Genomic DNA, 27440 nt, shown 5'->3' on the forward strand with positions numbered 1-27440 from the left:
TTGAACAGTCTGCAAGACTTCTACTAAAATGGCTGTGAAGATATGTACCTAAGCACATAATTGCAAACACCAATAATTGTAAGTTGTACCGCTACATGCACCAGTCTCAAATATATATGCATATAACATTTATGAACACTGCCTCTCCTTCTCCCATGCATCCCTACCTTTGATTGGACTATTCAGTTGTCTGTTGTCTATTATCGGTTGCCTAAAACACACCGAGAGCCTCTGTGCCAGAGACGAACTCCTCATATGCTCCACATACTTGGTGACTAAAGCTGATTCTGATATGAGAAATTCTGTATGGATCTGTGTTAACATTAAACTTAACCTATATGCATTTTATGTGTATTTACAAATGCAGATGCTTGGTTACTCACGTTGCTGGTTCCTCTTGTCACTGGCATTCTTCAGAGGTAGGCAGACTGGACAGTCATGCCGCGTACAGTTCTTCCAGTGGGAGATAATTTGTCTGGATGATGCACAGTGAGCAACTATAGAATAACAAGGAGACAGAGACAAAGTATGACATGGTGAGCACAAGTGAAATGGGTGTTGATGAGCAAATATTTGGGTTTTATAATGGCCTGATAAAGCAGTCAAACCCAGAACCACGTCAAGTTAAGGTAGGTCTGGAAATTCCTTTCAGAAGCATTTTTGTTAACATTTCCTGAATTTCTCTTTTCGTCCCAATAGCAATGAATATTAAATGCACTGACAACATAAAGGAAAAAATCTGCAATCTGTGGCAGCAGCAGGGCTGAAAAACACCTGACCAATAATTTTATTTATCATAAAGCAAAATCATTAGATGGGCTACCTGCCTGGAAACCTAACTTCCTATTTGTGTACACTCTGCCCTTGCACTCAATGGATGAGCCAAGAGTCTCCCATAAGGCACTGCAGTTGCAGGCAGATGTGTTACTGAGCTATGGCAGAGAAGGTACCCAAAGCAGATTCTGTTCACAAACGGTGAACAGCTGCTCCAGGTCTCTCAGATTTGAAGGCTTCCTTCTCCCAGCAGCTGTTTTGAGACCTCTCCACAGGTGCTCTATGGGATTTAGATCTGGACTTATTGCTGGCCAATTCAAAACTCTGTGGCACACTGCCTGAAACCATTTCTGGGGACTTTCTGAAGTTTACTTTGGGTCATTGCCCTGCTGTAAGACTCATGACCTCTGATGGAGACCCAAGTTTCTGACACTGGGCCCTACATTGAGCCCCAGACTTCATTGGTAATCTTCAGATTGCATAATGCCCTACACACCGTTAAGACATCCAGTGCCTGAAGCAGCAAAGCAACCCCAAAACATCAGTGAACCTCCACCGTGTTTGACCGTAGGGACCGTGTTCTTTTCTTTGAAGGCCTCATTTTGTTTTCTGAAAACAGTAGAATGATGTGCTCGACCAAAAAGCTCTATTATAGTCTCATTTGTCCACAGGACATTCTCCAAGAAGGATTTTGGCTTCCTCAGGTAGGTTTTGGCAAACTCCAATGGTTTCTTTATGTTTCTGTATCAGCAGTGGGGTCCACTGGGTCTCTTACATAGTGTCCTTTGTCATTCAGATGGCGACAGATAGTGCGAGCTGACACTTGCACCCTGTGCTGCAGGTCAACCTGAATTTGTTTGGATGTTGATCAAGGTTCTTTATCCACCATTGGAACAATCCTTCATTGCAATTTGTCATCTACTCTTCTCTTTCATCCACGTCCAGGGAGATCAGCAACAACATCATGGGCTGTAAACTTCTTGACAATGTTACTCACAGAGGACACATGAACAGCCAGATCCCTGGAGATGGACTTGGAGCCTTGAGACTGTCCTATTGTGGTTCTCAAATCCCCAGACAATTCCTTGCTCTTCTTTCTTTTCTCCATGCTCAGTGTGGTTCACACGACACAATGGTTGAGTTGACCTTTCTCCATTTTAACTAGTTGCAAGTGTGATTTCTATATTGCCAGTACCTGTTGATTACTACAGGCGAGTTGCATAACAAATTAAGGGAGCATCACGTGCTTGAAATACAACTATATGATTCTTTTTGAAAAGTTGTCAATAATTCTGTCCAGTCCATTTTTGGAGTTCTGTGTGGAATAGATCAGATTAGGATTTTGTCTTGTTCCAGTGCAAACTAAAGATACAAACAACTTGTGATTGCAACAATTTTTTGGGAGAAGTGGTGATCTGACAGAAATGCAGGGGTGCCAATATTTTTGGCCATGACTAAATAATGTTGTTGTGGCCAAAAATTGCTGCCTGCATGCAGTGTGAGCAGTATGAGAGTGAGAAGACTGCCGCATGGAACAGACTCCTTTGCATGCAGCCAGATAGTAAATGGTCTTTCTATGCTTTTACAGCACACTCAAGGCGCTTTCACATTATTCGGCCATTCACCCATTCGCACTCCCAAGCACTCACGCATTCACACACCGGTGACATCACCAGGAGCAACTGGGGGTTCAGTGTCTTGCTCAAGGACACCTCGACATGTTGACTGGACAAGCCGGGAATTGAACCGCTAATCCTCCGGTTAGGAAACGACCCGCTCTACCTCCTGAGCCACAGCCGCCCCAAAGCAGTCAGCTATGAGTGTATAGATAAGATTGTAATGCAGTTAACTGGGCATCAAAGGCCACATGCAGTGTTTGTTACCAAGATGGAATAAAGCCCAGCTTTAGCTGGCTTCACTCTTTACTTCCCCCCAACAGAAAAGCCCAGACTTCTAAGGCAGAATCAAAGGGTGGGATTTCTTCAGTCATCTGTTTTCAAAACCAAGCTTCCTTTTGCTGTTTTTTTCCAGTATTGCCAACCCTACCTTTAAAATACATTACAGTCAAAAAATAAATAAATAAAACCTCAGCTGTTACAGTGCAGGTTTTACATGCTGTAAAACTATGAACACACCCTTGCATTTACTTTAAGCACATAAAAGGTATAAACACCAGAGTTTAAAGTTCATAAACCTTGATTGACCTCCTCACTGTCAGAAGGAAGCTGCTCTCCACCAGGTCAAACAACAAATCAACTATGATGACAGCCATTGGAAAAAAAGATTAAATTCATGTTTGCTGATGTTGTCAATCACAGGGTCATTTGGGGTTCAGCAAGTCAAAGGGATTAAAGTGGCACCATTACAATACAAGAGCTAAAAAGAGCTTACTGGTTTTTATTGTGCAAAACAATACAGCAAAACTGATTAAAAAGCACAGTTGCTTAAGCGTATTATTGTTATTTTAAAACTGCATTTAAACACTGTCAACAAAGGTTTAACCTCCAATCACTGCCATTTAATCGCAACTCCTCCAGTGCCATTAGCTTTATAGGTCAACGACTAAGCAGTTTGGATGATTAGTGTTATACAGGAGTATGCAAATTTCAGGGAACTTCCTTAATCAGCTTCAAGTAAATTTCAATCAATGAACAATTATAGTGAGGACAATATTCATATAGGGTTATACAAATTGCTGAAGGTGAAGGCAGCAGGGTGAACCCAAACAGCAGTTTTTACTGTGTTGTTCCTGTGGTATGTAAAGCAACTGACATTATGCCCACATCACAGACTCTGATTACAGTTGCTCACAACGTGCACAGTATAAGTCTAACTAATCCCATTTCTTGATCCAGCTCTTGATAAAATAGATTTAAAAATTTGCCTATAACAAGACAACATAACAAGACACAAATGTTTAAATGAGAGGCAGGTATGCTTTAGCTAATTCATTTAAATATTTAACACCTTGTGGTCACAGGTGCACACACTCAAACAGAGGTCAGCCAATTAGAAATCTGGATCCAAGCAAAATTTTCATTCCAGCACACTCAGTCATCAATTTCACTCACCCTGGCAGGACTTGCCAGCCTGGCAGTGGGTCATGTGGTTGAGGACGTTCTTCATGGTGCGGCAGTGGGGCAAAGTGCAGGCCCTCATCTCCCCGTTGGCCTGCTCCCGCCGCTGGCACTTGTGCGCATGGAGCAGCAGGACCAGCTGCTGCTGAATGAGTTTGCGTTTCTCAGGGTCAGCCGTCGGACCTGTTGCCACGCCACCAGCCACAGGGACCATGCCCACTGATGCCACGTGCTGCTGCATCTGTGACTGCAATAGAGAGCCAAACTCACACAGGTTAGACACTGGTGAGAATATCAGACAGTCCGTATTTTATACTTTCAGGTTTAAAGCAAAAACAAAGAAGAAACCAATAAATATAATGAATTACAGGCTACCTTTATGTAGCAGGGCGATGTATGAAAAGAAATAGACAAAAGTACAACAAAATATACTGACTTTTAAAACAAAAAAAAAGTGACTTTTCAATTGTCTCTAACAAGTCCTCTGTCAGGGGTCAAGTAATGATGTGCAATGATTTTTGAATATTCGAGTAGTCATTTAAAAAAATGGAATATTTCATGCCACTGTTTTCTGTTTTGCTTCTGTTGTTTTGGCACTATATGGTCCCATCAAGAAAAACAGTCACACTGGATAAACTGTGTGATGATAATGCATGTGCACTGTGCAGCCATTTGACAAGTATTAATAGCTTTTTAACAACAGAAAAGGTCTATGTCACAAACAAATAAGCTAATCCAGGTTGGAGATGGACTGGACGTTAACTGCGAGTAGAGGCAGTTCATTTTTTATTTTAGTATCTACAGTATATGGGGAATGTTACAAAATGTTAAATACTGTTTAAATTAGGGTTGATCCGTGGCAGTCAGGGTGCACTTACTATAATCATCTTATAGAGCTGAAAGTTTTTAACTGGAAAACTTCACAGTATTTCCTCTGAGGTTTATTTGTTTAAGCACAAAATTCTGTTTGGTGACAATTTATTTTAGTCTCCGTCAAGATGAAAAGGAATGGAAAGATTTAGGCTGAAGTTGCTTTTGCTGCACAGCCAGTACAGACAGTGTCAAGTCTTAAGTACAAGAAGAACCCCTTAGTAAGTCTCATTTAAATAAAGATGACACAAAGATGTTAGCCAAATTAATGTGTTTGCTTTGATTTCAACACTTAACATTATACAAAGAAAACAAAGGGCTATTAATGGATGCTTTTATCCTTTATGAGAAGCTAGAATGCACACTTTGATGGCTGCAGAATGTCTCTTCATGTCTGCAAGGTAGATAGAGTGCGAAGTCAACAGATGAAACCCAAGCCATGTCTACAAAATAGCACATCCATTTCAAAGAATATTTGCCCCGAGTTACAGTATCCATGCCTGTGTGGACATTTATGTTTTTGTTTTATATTGTATATTCCTTTTGCTGCCAGGTGCAACATGTTGATGTAGTGGATACAAATTCCACTAGACAATACCCAAAACAAAAAAGGAGATGAAACAAATTTACACCTTTTTGTAAGGTCTGAGTGACACTCACCATGTTTGGCACAGTCAGCTTAAGGTCAGCAGGGAATTGGGGCAGGTTGTTTGAAAGGACTGTCTTGTTCTGGAGTTGTTGGGCGGTGACACCCGCTGACCCCATCTGCTGCACCCCAGTCTGACCATACTGCTGGCCAAACTGAGCTCCCGACATCCCCATCTATAGTGAGTAGAGAGGACAAAGGGTGGTCAGGAGATTTGCATATCATGCACTATGCCATCACAGCAGATCGATCCTTTACCACTGCACCTCTGAGTCTGTGTGATAGCCTATGGAACAGTTTCTAACTCTTTATTAGAACTGTTTTCAAACATCGTGGTCTACTTTTACAAGAGAAAAGAGTGTCGCGACAATGTGGCTGGTTTGGCATAACCTAATGTTATGCAAGTCCAGTTCGTTTACCCATCTCCATTAAAGTGCAACACACAGCCATTTACCAACTGTTTCTACGACATGTATCCATCCGAACGGGACTAAGAAGCTAAGAAAAAATGCGCTGGGAGACCATATGAGTCAAAAATTATAAATAAGAGGAATCATTCGCAATGCAAGCTGGCTCACATCAAACACAGAGCGACAACGCACTGTGGTTTACCGACAGGAGAAGCTGAAACCTATTGGTAAACTAGGCTATAACCACATCTCAGAAGAAAACATTGCCTGTAAGAGCATTGTTTCAACAGAAATACAAGTGTGCTATGAGTCTCGTTCTGCCAAATCCATATGGTAGCCCGACATTTTACATTGTCAATTTAAATAGGTCGCGATTTAAATATTGCATCATATGCAGCTGTCTTTTATTGATTTTTAAACGCTCATACAGTATGTTCTCCTCACTCTTTTGCATTTAAGTACTGATGTTAAAATGGCCAAAATCATCATGTGGTCAAATTCATGCCAGATGATTTTCTGACAGTCTAGGCAATATATTCATTTAAAAAAGAATTAACGGTCGCACTGAAGAGCCGACTGGCAAAAACTTGAGCAGTCCTACAATGAGAAAGGTAGAGAGGCAAATATGTCATGCAGCTCTACTGCCACAACGTATGCTTCATTCCACAAATGTTTTCATCTATTCTGCCTTCATCGAGATGACCAGGTACCTCTAATGCACAAATAAGCAAAAAACTGAGGGACTGCTGTCAAAAACGTCTGGGGCACTTTAAGGATCAACCACAAACTGTAACATCTCTAGTTAGTGTCCAGCCAAGCACCTGTTGCATGTTGTTTCTCATCTATCATGACATATGAGGAATCTTTGACATCTACCTACTGTGACCATTTATTTAAAGCAGAAAATGACCTAATAAGTGTTTTTAAAAAAGCATAAATGTGCTTCATCATCCTTTGAAGCGCAACTGATAAGAGTATAAAATTCATCATCAAATCAGAATAAAAATCTGTAGAAATGCATTTTTGTTATTTTAATATTGGTCCTGGAAAGGGACTATTTAGCTTTCCCGTTAGTTCATCCAGAAGCAATTTATTTCCAGCTGTCCGACGGCCTCAGCATGCATCTGTCTGCTGCCTTTGCCTTCCTTTCTTCACAGTGGCTAAAGCAGCAGCCTGCTTGCTTCGCGGCACTTCCCCACTGCCAGCAGTGCTCAAGCAGACAGAGCAAGCCCAGCCCAGCAGGGAGAGTAAAACAGGAGAAGACAGAGAAAGACAAGCTTGCTCAACAGCTGAGCAAAGCACTGCTGCCTGCCCCTCCCCCTCCGATACACAGAAACACACAGATGCTTGCCTGCTGCCTCCCTCCCATTCACACGAGTTCTCCCACTTGGTGCTCTGCGCTTATTACCGAGGAGTGTCAGAGGTTAGAGGACAGCACTGTCACACAGGAAGTCTCCAGTGTATCCCCGCCTCTGGGCATGTCTCTTTTCCCCTCTTCAATTTCTTTCTCCACCCTGCTTCCCCCACCTCAACAAGAACACACAAGCCAGCTCCACTAAACATGATTTACGACTCCATTATCAAAGGCTAGAGGCCCACAGAAAAACAGCACACCAGAGAAAAGAAAGAAAATGGAAAGCAGAGTGAATACAAGAAATGACAAACTTTACCACTGAAAAAGAAGAGAAACAAAGGGAATCAAAATATCTGAAAATCCTAAAAATATCACATTATTCTCCAAGCATCCTTGTCATCTTAGTCTCAATCAGATCAATTGGTCAAACTTCTAGCCTGTCGTAAATACATAAAGGCTTGGATGACCTGTAATTTCTCACTTCTAAATGCCAGAGTACTGACAGGAACTAGCAAGAATTTGCTTCTCTCCAGTGACTCCCTGTAAAATCCAGAATAGAATTTAAAACTTTTCTCCCAACATACAAAGCTCCATTGCATCTTTAAGACCTCATAGTGTCGCATCATCCTAACAGAGCACTTTGCTCAGAGTGCAGGTCTTATGGTTCCCAGAGTCTACAGAAGTAGAATGGGAGGCAGAACCTTTAGCTATCAGGCCCCTCTCCTTTGGAACCTGCTCCCAGTCTCAGTTTGAGAGACAGACACCTTCTCTACCTTAGACTTAAGACTTTCCTTTTTGATAAAGCTTATAGTTAGCTGGCTCAGATGACCCTGAACCTTCCCTTAGTTATCCTGCTATAGGCCCAGACTGCTCCCCCCTTGATGCTATGAGCTCCTCTCCTCTCTCTCCATGTGTCTATATTCCACTATCACTAACCTGGTGTCTCCTCTTTCCCCGTACCTTTCTGCAGGTATCCCTGGCTCTGACCTTTAATTTGAAAATATCTACTTGATTTTTTTCCTATTCAAACTGATGATTCTTCATAGTTAAAAGCAAACTATTACAAAAAAAACTAGTAATTAGATGCTGTGACATGCAAAGAAACTACAAATCAAGCAATTTGCTCATAAACATAGTAATTTACATGCAATATACAAGCTCTGGTGCAACAGATTCATACAGGTGCACCACAAAGACCCCTTCACTTTATGCATAGTTTGGGCTGTAGATTTCATTTTAAATGGATCAAATTTCTATTGCTGCCAATCAATCTGCAGCCAATAAATCCATATGACCAAGTGCATTAAATTTGCAAATGTATTAAAAATCAAAACTTGAAAAGTATTCAGGCTCTTAATTCTGCACTTTGACAAAGCTTCTGATGCTAATTGCAGCTCCAAGTCACTTCGAGTAAGTCTCTACAAGCTTTGTGCACCAGGATTTGGACAGTTTATCCATTTTATCCCATTCTTCCTGGCACATCCTCTCAAGTGTTGTCTTTCTGAATGGGAAGCATCCAAACTGCCATCTTCAGGCCTGTCCACAGATGTTCTGTGAGGTTTAAGTCTGGGCTTTGTCCAGTCCACTCAAGGACAGTCAGAAACTTGACCTGAAGCCACTCAGTGTTGTCTTGGCTGCATGCTTCAGGTTATTGCGTTAATGAAGTGAACCGTTGCCTGAGGCTTCGTCCCAAATCACTCTACTCACTATATAGTGTGTTCAACATTATGTAGTGGCATATGGATACGGAGTGTGTCAGTGTATTGACTATATAGCACGCTCAGGGTGTGCCTTCCATGTCCAATCAATCCAATTTACAGGTGGACTTCCAACAAGTTCAAGACATTTCAGTGATAATTAAGGCAAACAGGATGCGTCTGACTACAATTTGGAGTGCCAGAGCAAAGGGTCTCAATATGTCCCATGTAGTCAAGAGAAATCAGTTTTATTCATGACACTGAGTAATAATGGAGCCGATTACATGTCACGTGCTCGGTCAACCCATCACTCCAGCACATTTTCATTGTCACTGTCATTTTATCTTCCAGCCACAGACTAACAAATACTCATTACTCATAACCAGGTTCAAATCTGTCTCCCTTTCCCCATCTCTTCCTTTCAAATACCTGTCATCTCAATGCACTGTAAGGCCATTCTATACACAGGTACACACAGAGCAATCTTCGTACAAGAATTTAGACATTAAGGTATACATGTCTGTATGGGAAATGAGTGCAGGAGGGGCTTGTTTCATGTGGTGACGTCTGTTCAAATCATGTTAGAGAGAACTTGCTTTCTGGTTTAACCTTGGTTTCCTGTCAAACCACAAAGCCTCAAGTCTCTCATACACAGAGGGGAAACATTTTCTCACAATGAGCACTTCAAAGTCTGTGCAAGATTTTCACATAGAAATACAACCAGCAGCACATACTGGAAATTATGTTTCATTCATAAACAAAACTAATAGAGATTAATTTTGTAGCAGTATCCCAACACAAATGCGCTTGTTGTATTAATATTGTTTGTACTCATTCTCAGATTAATGAAGCATAGGAATGCTTTAATAACCACATCAGCCATTATCTGGTATGACATTCTCAGATTATACCCACAAAGACTGATTCACTTGACTGCAGATTCAAGCCCCTCTGCTGATTGTCTGCTCTCTCCAGCAGACCCAGGAAGAACAACTGATCAACTGATAACCGATGACAAGCCAGCAATAGGGCTAGGCAGTAGAAATAATATACTCTATATGCTCATCTGAATAAAAAGATGAAATGAAAATGAGAAAATCATGAAGTCCATTGCTTGTCAACAACAACCTATTACATTTTAGGACCAAAGCTATTTCTAACCACTTGTATGGCAGTTCTTTAGTAAAGCACTGCCCACTTCTTAAAACAAATAAAGAAAAATGGTACAGGTTAAATTTGTTAAGTTTGCCACATGCTATTGTTTCAGCAAGTGGACAAAACAACAAGTCTTAACATGCAAACATTTGACAGTTTTATTCATTACAGTAGGTAGTGTTACATGTCCTCAATAAATTATCTTTCATGCTCTGTAGCCTTCTTGTACTTTGCTGAGCAAACACTACCTCACTTGAGGGACTAATCAAGCTGAAATTTGAACCTTACCTTATTCAGGTTTCCAGCTTGCTGAGCATTCAATGTGTTGTGTGCACCCAACTGTGGCCCTCCTTGGGTGAGTGTTTCTGCCAGCACACTGCCTCCAACACCAGGTCCAGCACCCACTTGTGCCCCCTGCATGCCTTGGGTCTGATACTGCATGCCAGGCCCAGGTCTTCCCCGGCCTGCCGGTCCCAGAGCCCCGTTCATCACCTGTCCCGTTTGGCTCATGACCCCATGAGCCTGCCCACTGTTCAACATGGCCTGGTTAAAGGCCATGCCTGCACCTCCATTGCCTTGTCCAGCAACACTTCCTTTCTGGGCCTGGGGAGACTGGTGGCTGGGGGAGCCCTGCCCCAGTGAGCTTTTACCTAGGACAGCACCTAGCTGGCTTCCCACCATGCCTCCCTGTTGGGGGCCAGCAGAGTTTAGACCCCCTCCCAAGACAGAGGAACTTCCTGGTCGCAGGAGCTCAGACAGCTGCTTGTGTTTGGCAGCTGCATCAGGAACAATGGAGTTAAGACCAGGTCCGCCTCCACCTGGGCCACCATTAGAGGACATTCCCATTCCCAGGTCTCCATTGGGGATGAGTTCATCTGGAAGGTCATTTTCCAGGTCAAACAGAGACACAAGATCTAAAACAAAAGAGAGAGAGGAATATGAATTAACCATCATCACTAACACATCCTTTTCAACAAAGTAACAGATCAAACTACTTAACTACCAAGCACAAAGGTTTCAAGAGAGAATTGGGTCAATAATCACATCAATCATCAAAATAATCCAATGAAGCACCAATTATACAAGCCTGATCTAACACTGGACTTTAAGCAAAAGATAAAGGCTGATTTTCAATCCATTTTTGGTGGATATATTATTAAGAGACATCAAATATCAACACCAGTCTCAGAAACTATTTGTCAGGATTCAGCATATGAAACAGCACTACAGAGGAATTAACAAGAATTCCACTGGGAGAACAGACAATCTTAGACACAGCTGTATAAAAAAATTCATTTATATCATAATATGGATTATCAGGTATCATCAGCCAGCCTAGTCTATGCTTTGTTATAGGCCTACCCACTCTTGTAGTGAAATTATAACTCCACTGAAACTTCATTTCTTTAGTTAGAACTGCACACTGTACTCAGAGGTATATTGGTCATATGAAGCAAAATATAAACGATTGTAGCAGGTAAAAATAAAATTACAAGTTGAAGACAACAATGTGACAAATGTGGCACTGTCACAGCACCACAAGACATCAGCTTCTTGTATCTTGGGGGCAGATTTTTATTATCTTATTCTATACAAAGACAATTAGATTGAATGGACAAAGTAGTTTGAAATAACCTTACTTGTTTGGTGTATTGTGCATGTGTACAAAATAGCAATCAAGTAGTTCTGTCCTTGCTTTATGTATAGAGTAACACTGGGGGCTAGTAAAAAATAAAATGGTACAAATGAAAAGCTTTTGCTCTGTAGCTTAGAGCACTCCTGTGCCTGTGCAGAACAAAGTAAGCATGCACACCTAACACACAAACCACTAATGAAGGTTATAGTCCATATAATGCATCTCTGCCAATGTCCTTCACATGAGGGTTTGAGTGTACCTGTGTATGTCAGACAATAAAGGTTTTACCAGCACCCACAATGCCAAACACACCTAGCCTGGTGTCTTGTTAAGGTGTTATTAGGGTTCTAGAGGAATCCTGCACATGTCACAATAAGGTGTCATTCAATTTGAGCTTAAAATATTACAACCACAGGCTTTAAATGAAATGCCCAAGTTGTTAGTCCTTAAGGTTAAGCAAAAAGTCTCAGACATTTATGATGCATGGCTGAGAACAAGCACCTGTTTCTTTCCCGAGGCCTATTCAGCAAATATAATAAGATCATACAAATTTATAAGGAAGAGGATGCAGTGGAGCCAAGAGTCTGGCTGAAAGAGAAAAAGTGCCTTTGGCATGGTGATTCTTTTCAAAAGACAGTGCATGATTTGAATTTGTTCATCACAGAACAAGGACATGTTGAGCATACCTAGTTTCAAGCAATCATATGTCAAGTAGTGGCAACAGAAGCATCCACTAATCAGAGATTCCCGAACTTGAGTCAGGCCACATTCAGGATGAGTGTCAAAGGTGTCAAAAAATGCAGCTCTCCCCATTTATTTCTATTGGGGGATTGCATTCTCCGCAGCTGGCACCACCACTGCAGGGGGCTCCAGCCAAATGATGCAACTGCGTGTGGTGAAAAGCGTGAATCTGGTTCAACTTTCACCACACTGGACAGTGAACAAGGGACGATCGGAACATGGACGCCGACAGAAAGAAAACTTTTGTTTACCCTGTTAGAATAAGCATTCAATGCTATTCACCGTTGAAATTGGGCCACAGTTAACACAATAACAACACGCCATGCCTTTTCGTTAGTACTAGATGTCAGACTCTGTTTTTCTTTATCTATCAGTACCGACACACTGGTGTTAAACTTGATGCCAAGGTAGAGTAGGCGACATTTGCAGCATAACTAACCAAAACACAATGGAAACTCATGGCTTGGAAACGTGAATGAAGCCACTCATATTGACTCGTCATAACATGGCCGTATATACACACCTACAAAACTCCCTCTGCAACCCCTCACCCCCGACCAACACAGCCCCTACAGCAGGAAGTTGCATTGTTACCTGATCGGTCTAAATGTCCACTCACATTATTCTCACCTGAAGTGGACAATGATTCTCCCAGTCATAATTCACCCAAAGCTTTTCAGCAGTCACATGAAGGTCCTACACTCTTCAGACTGTGAGAAAATAACATGCTGCACAACAGGCTGCTGCTGCCCTACCAAAGTCAGAGAGAGAGCGCTGGAGAGTGGAAGAGTAAGATGCACACCCACCATCTTCAAAGAAAGCAGGAGTCACAGACTCCTTGTCACATTTCCTGGGCCAAACTGTAACAGTATTCATAGTACTACTACCAAGAGACCTTACACTTGTTTATCAAAGTCTTAAAACACAATAAATACACAAGACAAACCCAAAGACTACAAAGCTGTGCCGAGGCTGATATGGGAAAACACCAAGTTAGGGCCTCAATTACAGACCGCATAAAGGTGTTTCTTTCATGCATGTGGCCATATTGCTCAAGTGAACGATGGCTATTTACATACTCACAATGGTTTTTCATAATTGAATGAAATCCTAACTGTTGACAACAGTTTGCATTACCCTTTTTGTGATTTGTTAGGCTGCTTGACATTAAGAGAATTATTAAAATTTTAAAAATATGGTTTACATTTTCTCACCATACACAGCTCACATCACTGCATGATCCCGGTTTATGACAAACTGGTGTGTTTTCCATGAATATGGCTGTATGGGTCATGCTAACTTTACATTCAACACTTCTTTCCTGGAGATTCGGGGAAACAAGGACTTGCACAAACCTGCCTATGTCACATTTATTTGGAAAGCTGAAGGTGGATCACAATGGTAGTCTGATATACACAGTAGTCTTTGCTTTCCCCAGTCTCTACAATGGAAGTGGCTAATAAAATGTTAGCATGACCCATAGAGCCACAACAGCCACATTTATGGGAAATGAGCCCAGGATGGTGCTTTATAAGAAGAGCTGTGATGACTTACAGGTGCTCAAAGTTAGTGGCACCCTACACCTGTAAAATTGGACCTGCAGTCATTTGCTGCTATGAAAGTCTGAGCCATTCAATGACATGGACAAGAAAAACATGTGGGAAACAAAGATGAGAATGAATGAAACTGCTCACTCTCATTCCTCAGGATATTAGTATCATGCGAATACGTAACATACAAAAGTCAGAAGCAGAGGGAGGAACAGATCAGGTGTGCAGAGAGATGCAGGGCAGATCCTAATGGCACCCAGTGCCACACACCCTTGTCATCTTCTCAATCAGTTCTATCTTAACTAAGACATTAGTCAGTAGATTCAGGGAATCATCTGATATACAATAAATTGTATATATATGAGTCTGAAAGCTCTTCTGTATATAGATGTACATATAAAAGATGTCTCTCTTTTCCTCTCATTCTTTTCCTATTTGGATTGTACACATTTCCTATTTGAATGCACACACTGTTTATTCTTATTCAAATGTTTTATTGCTCTACTTTTTATTTGTATTCTCAACATGTTCTATTCTTGTTGCTTTTAAAACACATTGAGAGCCTCTGTATCAGAGTCAAATTCCTGTATGCTCAAACAAACATCAGATGATTCTGATTTGGTACACTGCTGCAAGGCAACATTTTAACGCCTGACTAAATGTGAATGTGTATTAAAGCTGACACAGCTGTATAAAGTTCACCCAGCGGTTGTAACCCTGGTTAAACAGAAAAGGAGGAAACCCTGCAAGGTGAGCAGTAGGGCTGGAAGGTGGCTGCCCATTTCTAACATCGGGCACTGACACACCCACTCAAAACAAACCTGACACTGGCCTGTGGCCAAAGGCACAACACAGACACAAGACTCGAGTACCATAAAAACTGTCACATATTAACATAAATATCAAAGACTGGCTGCTAATCTGTGGCTGTGTGCAATGGTGTGATGTGGCAATGGGAAACATCTTTGCTATATGTCAGACCAGCAGCAACAGAAAGGCTTTACTAAAAACAAAACAAACCCATTGAAGTATATAGTGATAATACATCTATGGAAGCAAATAATTATTATTTGAGTTACTGAATTTTACAATTTAATCACTACTGAACACTCTTTGTTTAGATTTAAATAACACTGATTTTACTGGACTGAAATATTTTTATACTGAAAGCAATCTATCCATGGTCTAAATGCTCCTCTTTGAAATGCAAGTAAATTTTTAGTGCAATTTCAACATTATTCCCAGTACATCCATTTTTAGGGATAGATGAGAAATTCAGACTTGAACATTTAGGGTAACCAGGATGACCAGTCGAGTCTGATTGAACCATGCCTTTAGACTGCACATCAATTATACACCAATAGCCATGTACGGTGTAAAAACAATGAAAAAATGTATTAATTTTGCAAATTTGTTCTACACACAGACTCACTGATAAGACTTCATCCGCTTACATTTCCAACTCAACAAAACCAAGGACAGAAGAAAAAGACACCATAGAGGAGCAAGGCTGCAAACTACAGGTTCCTCACAGATCTGTGTCTGCACTTACCCTCTGCAGCCTGGCACTTCAAATCTATTCAGTGTATTTATGAGCATGAGCCACATCTAGGACTTCAAAGGCAGCAGGTCTACAAGAGACACTGTGCAATGTCATTCTGAATATGTGTTTTTGTGTGTCAAGTCAGACGGAATGGCTTCTGGCAGCAGCGGGGGAAGAGGCCCGGTTTTGGGCTGCTTTATTGCCCAACGAAGGCTCCCGCCACCCCTCTGAGAAGATGGACTACCTTGGCTGAAGACTGAGGACTGTCAGTAGCAAAATAATGCAGCCACTCACAGAAGTTTAAGACAGACAAAACAAAGGAACTTCTAAAAGGGCAGACAGATGTGTCCTACCTATCGCCACTGCTCTGGCCTCTATGTACTTTCTGGAGGACAAGAGTTAAGAGACAGCTGCAGAGGTGCAATCCCATAACTAACCTTTCTGAAATTAGACAGTCAGTGCCTGGTGCTAGTGTTATGCTCCTGCATAAGAAATATTAGGGCTACACCCGACTAAGAAATTTGTCAGTTGGCTCTTCAGTGTGACTATTCATTCTTTTTCTTTCTATTTCAATAAATATACAGCCTAGTCTGTCAGAAAATTTGACCACATGATGATTTCAACCACATTAACATCTGTATTTAAATGCAAAAAAGTATAGGGAACATACTGTATTTCTGAGCATTTAAAAATGAATAAAAAAACAGATGCATAAGATGCAATATTTAAGTAGTGACCTATTTAAATTGAAGATAAAAAATGTCAGGCTGCCATATGGATTTGTTATAATAACAAAACAGACGTATATCTTTGTTGAAACAGTGCTCTCACGTATAGGCATTTTCTTTCTTCTGAGACGTGGTTATAGCCAGGTTTACCACATGATGTGTGCCAGCTTGTCCTGTGAATGATTTCTCTTATTTATAATTCTTCATTGAAATGTTTTCCCAGTGCATTTTTGTTAGCTCCCTGGTCCCAATCAGATGGATGCATGTTGCAGAAACAGTCAGTAAATGGCTGTGTGCTGCACTCTAACAGAGATGGGTAAACAAACAGGATGTACATAACATTAAGTTATGCAAAAACCAGCCACATTGTCGAAGCACTCTTTTGACTTCTAAAAGTGGATCACAATGTTTGAAAACACTTCTAATAAAGTACAAATCCCACCTTTATGTGGCCTGTCCTAGTAGGTTTTGTTGTCCTTTTCTCCTTGTTCTGCAATTTGCTAAATAGATCCCACCTTAATGAACATCCATGTATTGGACATTGTCCCATTGCAATGGGAATTCCCACCTTTCACAGTATTGAGAATTAGGGAGACAATCTGGGGGCAGCCCTAACAGATACCAACAAAAATGGGTAAAGTTTTGAATGGATCCTAGACCTGATGCTGTCTCCCAACCGGAAGGTTGAAGGTTCGAATCTCAGTGCCTGCAATCCACATGTCGAAGTGTCCTTGGGTAAGACACTGAACCCCCCAAGTTGCCTGTGATGGCAGCGCGTATGCATGCAGCAGCCTGGGGCCCTTGGCTCCAAACAAAACTTCGTTGTGTGTGTCACAATGTTAGAATAAAATAAAGCTTCTTCTTCTGAGCATAGTGAAAGTGGTGCCCAACAGTGCTCACACCATTGTTTTTCAGCCTTTGTAATTCAAAACAAAGCAATTTAAGTGGAAAAACATGTTTCTGCAGTAACAGAGGAGGAAGCTCACTAAGAAGTTTTCAGCTCTTAGTGGATGGTCTTAAAAAAAAATTGCCAGAAAAAAGTCAAATTCATCATGGGTTTTTTTTCCCCCCAAAGAAAAATAATGTCACCTTTTTTCAGGTATCAATTTTTCCAGCATCTCAGATTTTTCCTTTTCTCTGCTTTATATTAATGTAAACTTAAAAAGCTGTGGCGATTACAGGTTCTTTTATAACCCTGCTCATGCAACCACCCGCAACTGGAAATTGCAGACGTTTATCATTTTTGTTGCAGTGATGATCACAGGTGCACTCACTCTTGCTACACAGAGGTTGTACTTTGGGGCCTGCATTATCAATGTAGTCTATCTACCATAAGACCAATTTAACTATATGTACCTTACAAAAAAATAATACAATTATAATTTAACATTTAAATTTAATCATACAAGGATATACTCAGTTTTTGTATAGTGTATACATACACACACACACATACACACACACAATGTGACTGCACAGCCAAATGAAGACTCCCCCAGATGCACCTGTTACATGCCCAGGTTGGCTCTCTTCTGGACAGACACAGCAGTTTATAACTACAATAACAAAATCGCCTTAGTAAAATTTCTCTGGTGCTGAGGATCTGTACGACTCTGTCCTGATGAACAAATCAATTATACAGTAAATAAAACTAAACTCATCATAACAAAAACAAACTAACATAAACATTCCTGTAATTTACCATACTTCTGTCTCAACCATTAACCACATACAAAACCTAGAGTTTGAACACTGGGAGACTGGAAGGTTGGGTGCAAACTTTATCTCCTGAGCAACTGCAATTTTCAACTGATGAAGAGGCAGTGAGTCTGCACCCTTTTTTACGCAAACCGAAATTTATGGTATGTTTAGTCACTTGTGGAATCGATCAAACAATCCTATAGAAACTTAATGTATATTTTCCTTGTGATTTTTGCACAGCCCTGCTTAGGTGCATGGGTTTACTTCCGTAACTCTTTTCCTAAAGGTGCATACATCCAGACTCTTAAAGCAGGACTGAGTGTTTAGGTCTAACAAACTCAAATCTTATTGCAAAGTGGCACATCCTTCCAATGCGTAATCTAACATTACAGATGTTGAACCTTTGCTATCCTTACCTGGGCCATCTGATCCTGAGAGAGGGGAATTGAGCTTGGGTCGCTTTGCAGTGGGGGGTCCGACATCCAGCAGATTGTCAGCCATCCTGGTCGGCTAATATTATGAATGAATGATGATGATGATGCAGGAAAATAACAGCAGGATCGCTCCAACTTGTCGGTCTTTGACTCGTAACAACTGGTAACCTTTCCTATTTTGCGCGTAAAAGAGCTATTTAAATGTTTTTCTTCTTCTTCTTTGCCTGGCAGACTGGCGAAATGCTGCCTGGAGAAAGGATTTCAAAAGAAAGGCAACAGCGCCACGCTTCGCCGTCGAAGATCACCCCATGATAATCCAACACCCAACACCCACATAATTATTCTTAATAATTACGTCCAAAAATTATTTATGTTCGAGATAAATAAATAAATTTCAATCATAAAATATTACACAAAGCGTAAGCAAATCCCGTTCTCCACAGATCGCCGGTTTCACATCTGTACAGAATCATTTTTTCGCAGTCGAAATGAGCAACCCTAAAATCAATTTTGGGCTGAAATAAAAAGAGCAAAATTCGAAAAATATTTTCTATGAAGTGAATTATTTTTCTCGTCGCTGTCTCCCGGTAAATACAGCGTCTCGGGACGGAGATACGGCGAGAAGCGGAGCTCTCTAAAAGGGAAATCAAATATACCGTGGGCTTTCAAGGCGACCAAAACCCATGTAACCTTCATATATTTGCATTAATTCTCATCGGAAGAACCACCTCTTCGATTTTCTGCACGAAAAAAGCCGTTTCAGCCCAGGGTGAAAAGCTCCGATCGGTTTTTAAAAATAATGCTCGTGCGTCATGTGGACGTACATGAAGTTTCCTTCAGACTAGTGTAGAATAACCACAAAAATATACATTTACGGTGTTCTGCCTGCTTCAAACTTTGCAAAAACATCTCTTCCACAAAAAGACTATACTTAAAAAAATGTATTCTGAAGGTTAATATGTAAATAGCAATACTTTTAAGTCCTACAGCTCCTATACAATTTCTTTATTCCCATTACATTACTGCTGGTGGAAAGAAATTTATTCGAGTCATTTTGAGGTATTAGGCTATGATTACTTTTTATGTTGTGAATATGAAAATGTATGAACAACCTGCCTGTACCCCATGCAGTCATTGGGAACTTGAAACAAGTTGTTTTCAAAGTAGAAGCAGGCTACTCTTCAGTGTTTCTGTTTAGTGTGAAAAAGTTATATTTCATACTTCAAACAGAGACAACACAATATAAACAAAATGTCAGTTTTCCGTTTTATACAACACTAAAACAGCAAAAATTAGAAATACAAGTATCTCAACACTGATGGCTACTTAAGATGTACATGAAAACATGTACATACTATCCACCACTGGTAAATAAAGAACTGGATGTAGGGTATAAGCTATAAATTCAACAGGACAACAATTCCCAGCAACTGATTTTATTCATTTTTAACCTTTACTTGCATACCTATTAGCATGCTATATACAAAATCATTTCCATTGAAGGCAACAATTCATTAAGCTTGACTGTAGCAGGTCATAGAAATACTTCCTACCTGCAGTTTCACCAATTTTATTTAGCCAGTTTGAAAGAAAAAGAAAACCTGTATGGATTGAAACATTATTATCCTAGCATGTCAGAGATCTTGAGATGATAAAGTTGAAAAAAGGGCTAAGTTTAGAGCATCCCATACAACCACACAGTTTTACAAATCCCCATAAATTTTACACACATGCAGGCAAACACAACACACATTTTTCAAACACTGTTAAAATTATTCCGTTTTTTATATTTAATACTCTAGTACATGCATTTATAGAAATAATAAAAAATGCTCAGATACTATATAGTATAAAGGTACTGTACATAAAAACTGAATGCCTTGTGCAAATGTCAAATGTGGGTGAAATTATAAATTATCTTTCTTAAACATGCACAACACAATCTGTAAATTAAGGAAGAGAGAAGTCATAATATACAAAGAAAATTCACGAGATGGTAATGACATTCTTTGGCATCAAGATTTTGTCAGTTTGTCATTCTGTTTAGAATGTCACTTACATCTCAATAAGTCCAAGCACATAAACAGAAAAGCTTTTGAAGTTAAAAAAAAGAGTTGGCAATCAAATTTGAGTTGACACCCTTATCTTATAGTTCATGTTTGTCGCAAATACAAGACTAAACCAGAACACTCCAGATTTATTACTTTAAACACTGGATAATAACAAATATTATCTTGACCATCCCTTTTATTTTAGTATATCAAACACAAATTTTGGGCTGGTGCAAGGGTTGTGTGCTCATAAGCGAAAAGATCGTTTTACCTTTCAGACCAGTTATGGTTAACTTTTATTGCATTTAAAACAACCACAACTCCTTCTGAGCAATAAATACAGTACAAAATGCAAGGCCAAACAAAAAGGAATTCAAAAACTGCAATAAGGCCAATTTTTGTAGAAAATGTTTGGTATGTTTACATTTATTTGTACACATTAAGAAAAGGCACTGCTCAAATTTTATGACCATCAAAATTAAGTTTGCTTTAAGCACAAAAGTAAATACTCATATCACAGGCGCTTGTAAAATAGTCAGTCTTATAAATGAAAAGCAATTTAAAGCTGACAGTGAACAAAAAGATAAGTTCAACTCCAAGTTGAAAGTTAAAAGGCACAAGTGAATTTCACACAAAGAAAAACAAATTATTAGGATTGTTTAAATTTTAAATTATTTGATAAAAAAGGCAAACTGGCTCTTTGTTTTTGTGCAATACTTAATATTATTACTTAAAAGAATAAAATGCTAATTTAAAACTGAGGTTGTTAATCTGCTGTTCAGGTTATTAAATGTCAAAATTAAGACTCGTGTGCATTTGATGGTAATGTGTTTTTGCCTCTGAGCACACAATCCTTTTGCTAAGAAACACGCTAATAAAGAAAAACTGTAACAATAATAAGTGAAATGTACAGTTTAATCTGTTTGATTTCATTACCTATCTGACATATTGGACTAGCACGAAATCAATGAAGTCAAAAAGAAAAGAGTGAAAAATCTAATATGAAATACATTTGGTGCACCATCTTTGCATTTATAGGTCTATTACATTAAGTTTTATGCCACTGCAAAAATGAAGCAGATAATACTTCATGCTGTTTGCATTTAGTAATTCAAATCACAGAAATCAGAGAAAGGAGATTCGTGTGAAAAGATCAAATTCAGTCTTCATTTGTGATATTCCACTTTGATTATTCATATCTTACAAGCACTATCAATTAAAACACAGTGTAATCCATAACAAACTCGGGTAGTTTTCATTAATTGATCTAAACTCACAGCGTACAGCAATACCTCACACTGAAATACTCATTAACACTAAACACAGCTTGAGTGTTTAGAACCTGGATCATGGGGAAGGACACAAACACTAGTAGAAGTTAGCCTTATCTATGGTGTTGTTGTTGCAAGCATGCTGATTAAGTGCTAGATTATTCCAAGGCCAGATGAAAAAGCTGCCACAACAGGAAAACAAGAATTTTTTGGGCTGTGTTCCTAATCTGTTTGTCATCCTGCAGTTTCACCAATTCAGCTGAGTCATTCATAAACACCTCACTTCATTAAACCCACCATGATTGTATTACTACACAGAGACACACACACACACACTGTATGCATTCAAATGCACTCATACGACATGCACCTTGGCCCCGTCCACCTCTAGCCTGTATTGATTAATCTCTGCTCTGCCTTTCATTAAGTTTTCTGGTTTTCACACTGCATTTTAGTGCAGATTTTACTAATACATATATTGCAGCAACATTATTTCCCTTCACTGCTCACATTGTGGCACTTTCCATATGCAGGATTAGCTTGCAGACCTCTGTGAATAAAAGGCAAAATATCACAGCAATCATAGCAGTTTACAAAGTAAAATTGTAACAAAAGAAAAGCAATTTCCAAAAAAGGTTACAGTTTTCCTTGTATATAATTCTTCTCTTACTCAAAATGGCTTAGTCTACACATTAGTCTATTCTAAAGGCACTTAAAAGACAATCAAGATTAATAGTGTAAAGATAATCAAGTAAGTTAATGGGACACAATGGGATCTGTTAGAAGGCAAGAGAATGTTCAGAGTCACTCATCACATTTACCCATTTCTTCTGTCTGACTCTCTCTGTGATCTGCCCAGCACCCTCCACTGATAATATCAGACAATCAGATTTACACTACAAACAACCCACTGCCTGGCTAATGCAGAGATGAGGCCTATGGGTCTTTTGGTAGGACCAAATGCACAGCAATTCTACAGATGCTAACTGGCAGGAACAAGAGCTTAAAGGGTAAAGGATAACAGTGCCCTTGTAGAAAATTCTTAAAGTTTGGTTAACTCTCCAACATCATAATCATCCTTTGTTGAATTTTGGAGTGTGTTTTGCTGGACTGAGGATGAGATGATGAGCTGTTTGTTATTTGCAGAAAGAGGTCCCTCAAGACTGGTAACAGGTATAGATGTCAGACCACTGTGAGACATAGATCTTCTGGCATGACAGATCTCTGTAGAGAGGCATCTTTCATGACCGCCTACCTCTTTCTCATGACTAAGCCTTGTTGTTGAAGAACCAGCGCTGGCACTGGGTACCATAGTACTGGTGCTTCTTGCATTCATGCTGGTTGTTGGCACCATGCTAGCAATTTCATCAGTGGGTGAGCGCCCAATGCTACCATCTACTTGTGCCCTGATTTCTGGTGAAACTGAGAGTTGGTACTGTGGCACAGGGCCACTGTCACTGCTCTTAGGGTAGAGGTAAGTCTTCATCTGACCTTTGCCTTTGACATTAACTGTGCCACGGTAATCAAACTCATAATCCATGGCATTGAGCACACAATAGCTCTCCTCACTGACCTGGACACGACACTCCACACCTGTTGTATCCATGCGACTGGCAATGTTGACTGTGTCGCCCCAAATATCGTAGAGAAGCTTAGTGGTGCCAATCACTCCTGCTGTTAGGGGCCCGTGATTGAATCCGATGCGAAGCTTGAAGCCAAATCCCAGCATGTTCTTGTTGAAGTCATCCACCACGCGCATCATTTCTAGGGCAAATTCAAAAAGAGCACGGAGGTGGGCATGAGGATGTGCTGCATCTGCACACTGCTGCGCATTGAGACCTGCTGCTGCCATGTACGTGGCACCGATGGTCTTGATCTTTTCAATGTTCGTGAAGGTAGGCTTCCGTAACAGCTCATCAAAGTCACCAATTAGTTCGTTGAGGACACGATAGCACTCTTTGCCTCCCTCATAGCTTTCTTCATAAAACTCACTGAAGTTAACAATACTGGCAAATATTACTCCCACATTGTCATGGTTCTTGGAGTAGCTCTGGGTGACCTTCAGCTGCTCTGCCACATGGATGGGGATGATATTGCGAAGCAGCCAGTCAGCTTGGTCTCTCATGTTCTGGATTTTGATGCGGTGTTGATCAGCCTCCACGTTGCCATGATAATGCAGGCGGTAACTAACCTCAAGTTCATGGTTAAGGAACCAGACCAGGAGAAGGAGCAGGAAAAAGGCCACACAGACCTCAGGGCCCAGCAGGTCCTGCGGATGGGGCTGTGGGTCACGGTCCACTGAGCTGTCAGACATGACAATGGAGCTGTTGCTGCTGTTTTGCCAAATAGACCTGGTGGATAAAGGGAGAGAGAGAAAGAGTGACAAAGAGCAGGAAACAAATGCAGGGACACAGACAAGTAAATGGTTAGAACAAAAATTTTGCATGTCAAAAATATTTTATATCAGCAAGTCACTAGTTGTATCCATAGGATCTTTTGGCATAAGTTGCATGTACCTTAAGAAATTCAGTATTTGTGCATCATGCAAGCAAACATTCTGTCAAAAAAGTAAATTGGAGACACCCCAGTGGCTTCGTTTTGGGACACTAACCATGCATGATCTGCTACCTTCTTTCAATCTCGCTATTCCACATTTTGTCTCCTCCCTGTGGCTATCAAATAAAGGTATAATATAAAAACTGTTTGCTTTTTCAAAAAAACTTGTTTTAGGTGTTTGTCGTGTGAACTGCAAGAGCTGCAAGTAGAAGTGATGACACTAAAAACAATCAAAGCACTTACCAGAAAAACAAACTCTTAGTAACACTGGAAGAGAGGAAACACAAGTAGCACAGAATTTTTAATATATAAATATATGGCAGTAAATTCTATTTCCTTTCATTAATGTCTACACAGTGAACAGGCATGTCATACCTGCAGGGGGAAATGAAGAGTAAGGAAAGCAGTGCCAGTCCCACCAGTGTTGCTAGAGTTGAACGTATCCAGTAGCTGAGTTGGCAGAAGTTACAGTATTGAATGATAGCTATGACGACAGCACAGCAAATGAACATGGTGAACTGTGAAAAAATATAGGGAAAAAAGCTATATTCTTTAGTCACAAGACCCCAGCATTGGTAGATTATAAGATACTGTAATTTACACAGACTGTAAGCTATTTTAAAATACTATACAACTAAAGGTCATAAGTTATTTAGAACATTTAGAACAAAACTCATATTCTGAGTAGACAATTTGACAACAGCAAACAATTTGCTATTACTATTAAGACAGAAGCCAAATAACACTACAAGTACTTGGTACCCTTGTGATCCATTTTTAAATAAAAAAAAATTGAACGTCCACCTGAATGGAGAGATGCATGTCACAGGTGACATGGGAGAAGACAGCCACAGCAGGAAGGGACACCAGAACAGCTCCTATAAAGTGACGAGGTATCCATCCTGAAACTGCTCTCATCAGCACTCGAGTGCAGTTCAGCACGGTGTCCAGGTAGAAAGCCACCCTGGAGAGGAAAACCAGGAAGCAGAGACAGAAGAATGGACAGTGAGAGAGATGGGAGTCAAAATTTATCACTAAGAATGATATTTAATTATCTGGCAGGGGTAATTCAGAAAAGGAATATAAGAAATAAGGCACCTGGAGCAAAAAGGCCTACACACTTTTCTAACACAAATATAGTTTAAATATGTTGAGTGACAAATGTATGAGTGAAATGGGTTAATAATTTACAACAAATCTAATACGATAGATTACATTTTAAGAACAGTGAGGTAAGACCAGTGCTCACGGTTTTTCCTATTAGGCAGTAAAAGCACTTGCCCACTGACAAAATGTGATAATCATTTATACTAAGAATCCTAACACATCCTGTGTTTCGACAACACATTTCAACTTTGTAATATTATAATCCTGTAGAAACTTTCAAGGTCAAAGGTCAGCGTGTTTATTTGTCATATGCACAGTTAGGAAGCGTGTTTCCCTGTACAATGAAATTCTTACTTTGCCGTCCACATGAATGCCACACAATACAAGTGAAATATAAAGTAGATGAGCAATAACTCAAATCTAAATAGGCAGTAAAATCACAAATCTAAGGCACTTTAAAGCAGCAAGTGAAAGAAGCAAATAAAAATACAACAAGACACAATATAATGCATAGAGAATATATACTACGTGGGAGCCATGGAGTGCAAATACTCAGCAGTGAGTGTGCAATTATGCATGTGCAAAATGAGTATGTAAACAGTACAGATGGAATTGCATGAGGTAGATCCTGAGTCAGCTGTTTGAGTCTGATGGCAGAGGGAAAGAAAGAGTTTTTCAGTTTAGAGGTCCTGCATTTCACACTTCTGAGCCTCCGACCAGAGGGTAAGGGTATAAACAATCCGTGCTGGGGGTGAGTGGGGTCCTTGAGGATGGAGGCAGACCTTGCGGTGGTAAATACTCTGCAGAGAGGGCAGTGGAGTCCTGGTGATCTTCTCTGTATCTTTACTACACTCAGCAGGCGCTTGCAGTCCATAGCAGTAGTGCTGCCGTACCAGACAGTGATGTAGCTGGTCAAGATGCTCTCAATGATGCAGCTGTAGAAGTTGCTGAGGATCCTAGGCGACATGCCAAACCTCATCAGCCTCCTCGGGAAGTACAGCCGCCGTTGGGCCTTCTTGACCAGCTGTGTGGTGTTAAGTGTCCAGGTGAGGTCCTCACTGATGTGGAAACCCAGGTATTTGAAGCTGCTCACCCTCTCCACTTCGAGCCCCCGTATGAACAGTGGCTGATGAGTTCTCCTCTCCTTCCTCATGTCCACCATCATCTTGTCTGTGTTGAGGCTGAGATTATTGTCCATGCACCATGACACCAGACTGGCTACCTCTCTCCTGTAGGCTGCTTCGTCACTGCCAGTGATGCGACCTATCATTGCAGTGTCGTGGCGACACAGTTGTGGGTGAACAGGGTGTAGAGGATGGCACTGAGGACACATCCCTGTGGGGTGCCAGTGTTCGTAACAATGCTGGCTGAAGTCCTATTGCCAATCCTGACAGTCTGGGGTCTGCCAGTCAGAAAGTCCGGGAGCCAGTCACAGAGGGTAGGGTGCAGACCCAGTGTGGACAGTTTGTGGGTGAATTTGTGGGGGACAACTGTGTTGAGGGCAGAGCTGTAGTCAATGAAGAGTATCCTGATGTAAGAGTCTCCATTTTCTCCTTCCAAATGAGGCAAAAAGCTGTTACATTCAACTCCACAAGAAGCAATTCACTGTCCATCCCTCTTGAGACTGTTATACCGCCAAACAGTTTCAAAGCCTCTCTCTTTATATTAAGTAATAGGCATTTTTATCTTTTAATCTTGGCAAGTTGCACAATTAGGAGAAATGTCAAATTTGAAATACAGAGGCCATTTTTATGTTGTTATTTTGCCATTAAATGAAATGATTACTCTAAATTAAAATAGTGAAAAATTCTAACAGGGTTCTAGCCTGACCATACATTCTAAACATGAGAGGGGTCTTATGACATTTTCTTGCAGGCTGGATCTAGCCCAAGTCCTTGTGGATTCAGACCCCAAATCTACATTCAGTGTCTCACCGTATAGCAAAGAGCAGAGCCAGAGCCTCCAGCAGGGCGGCTACAGCTGTCACAATGAGCACCGGTGTGGACAGACTCTGCTGGGTGACAAGCGGTGGAAGGAAACAGGCCAGGGAGAGAGCAAGAAATATTGAACAGCACAGCAACATGTCCAGGAAAGAACTGAATGTTGGGCTGGCAAATGTCTGCACTGCTGCTTTGGACT

General features: G+C 40.5%; 2 protein-coding genes across 2 annotated transcripts in view; both read right to left on the minus strand.

Annotated features, from left to right (window-relative positions):
- The window catches only part of crebbpb (CREB binding lysine acetyltransferase b), a 34978-nt gene extending 15863 nt beyond the window's left edge, over window positions 1-19115 (minus strand). Inside the window, exons 1-5 of the mRNA XM_020622122.1 lie at window positions 18299-19115; window positions 10272-10897; window positions 5382-5543; window positions 3846-4098; window positions 384-497 (exon numbers count right to left, since the gene is read on the minus strand). Coding sequence (XP_020477778.1) covers window positions 384-497; window positions 3846-4098; window positions 5382-5543; window positions 10272-10897; window positions 18299-18383 — 1240 coding nt within the window. The 5' untranslated portion in view covers window positions 18384-19115. The remainder of the gene's footprint in view (window positions 1-383; window positions 498-3845; window positions 4099-5381; window positions 5544-10271; window positions 10898-18298) is intronic.
- A 559-nt stretch (window positions 19116-19674) lies between these two features.
- adcy9 (adenylate cyclase 9) overlaps window positions 19675-27440 on the minus strand; it is a 34463-nt gene continuing 26697 nt past the window's right edge. The window contains exons 7-11 of the mRNA XM_020622130.1: window positions 27236-27440; window positions 24999-25158; window positions 24570-24712; window positions 24438-24461; window positions 19675-23989 (exon numbers count right to left, since the gene is read on the minus strand). The exon at window positions 27236-27440 is cut by the window's right edge and continues 1 nt beyond it. Coding sequence (XP_020477786.1) covers window positions 22681-23989; window positions 24438-24461; window positions 24570-24712; window positions 24999-25158; window positions 27236-27440 — 1841 coding nt within the window. The 3' untranslated portion in view covers window positions 19675-22680. The remainder of the gene's footprint in view (window positions 23990-24437; window positions 24462-24569; window positions 24713-24998; window positions 25159-27235) is intronic.

The sequence above is a fragment of the Monopterus albus genome, unplaced genomic scaffold, assembly GCF_001952655.1.
Source record: "Monopterus albus unplaced genomic scaffold, M_albus_1.0 scaffold273.1, whole genome shotgun sequence".
Lineage (NCBI taxonomy): Eukaryota > Metazoa > Chordata > Actinopteri > Synbranchiformes > Synbranchidae > Monopterus > Monopterus albus.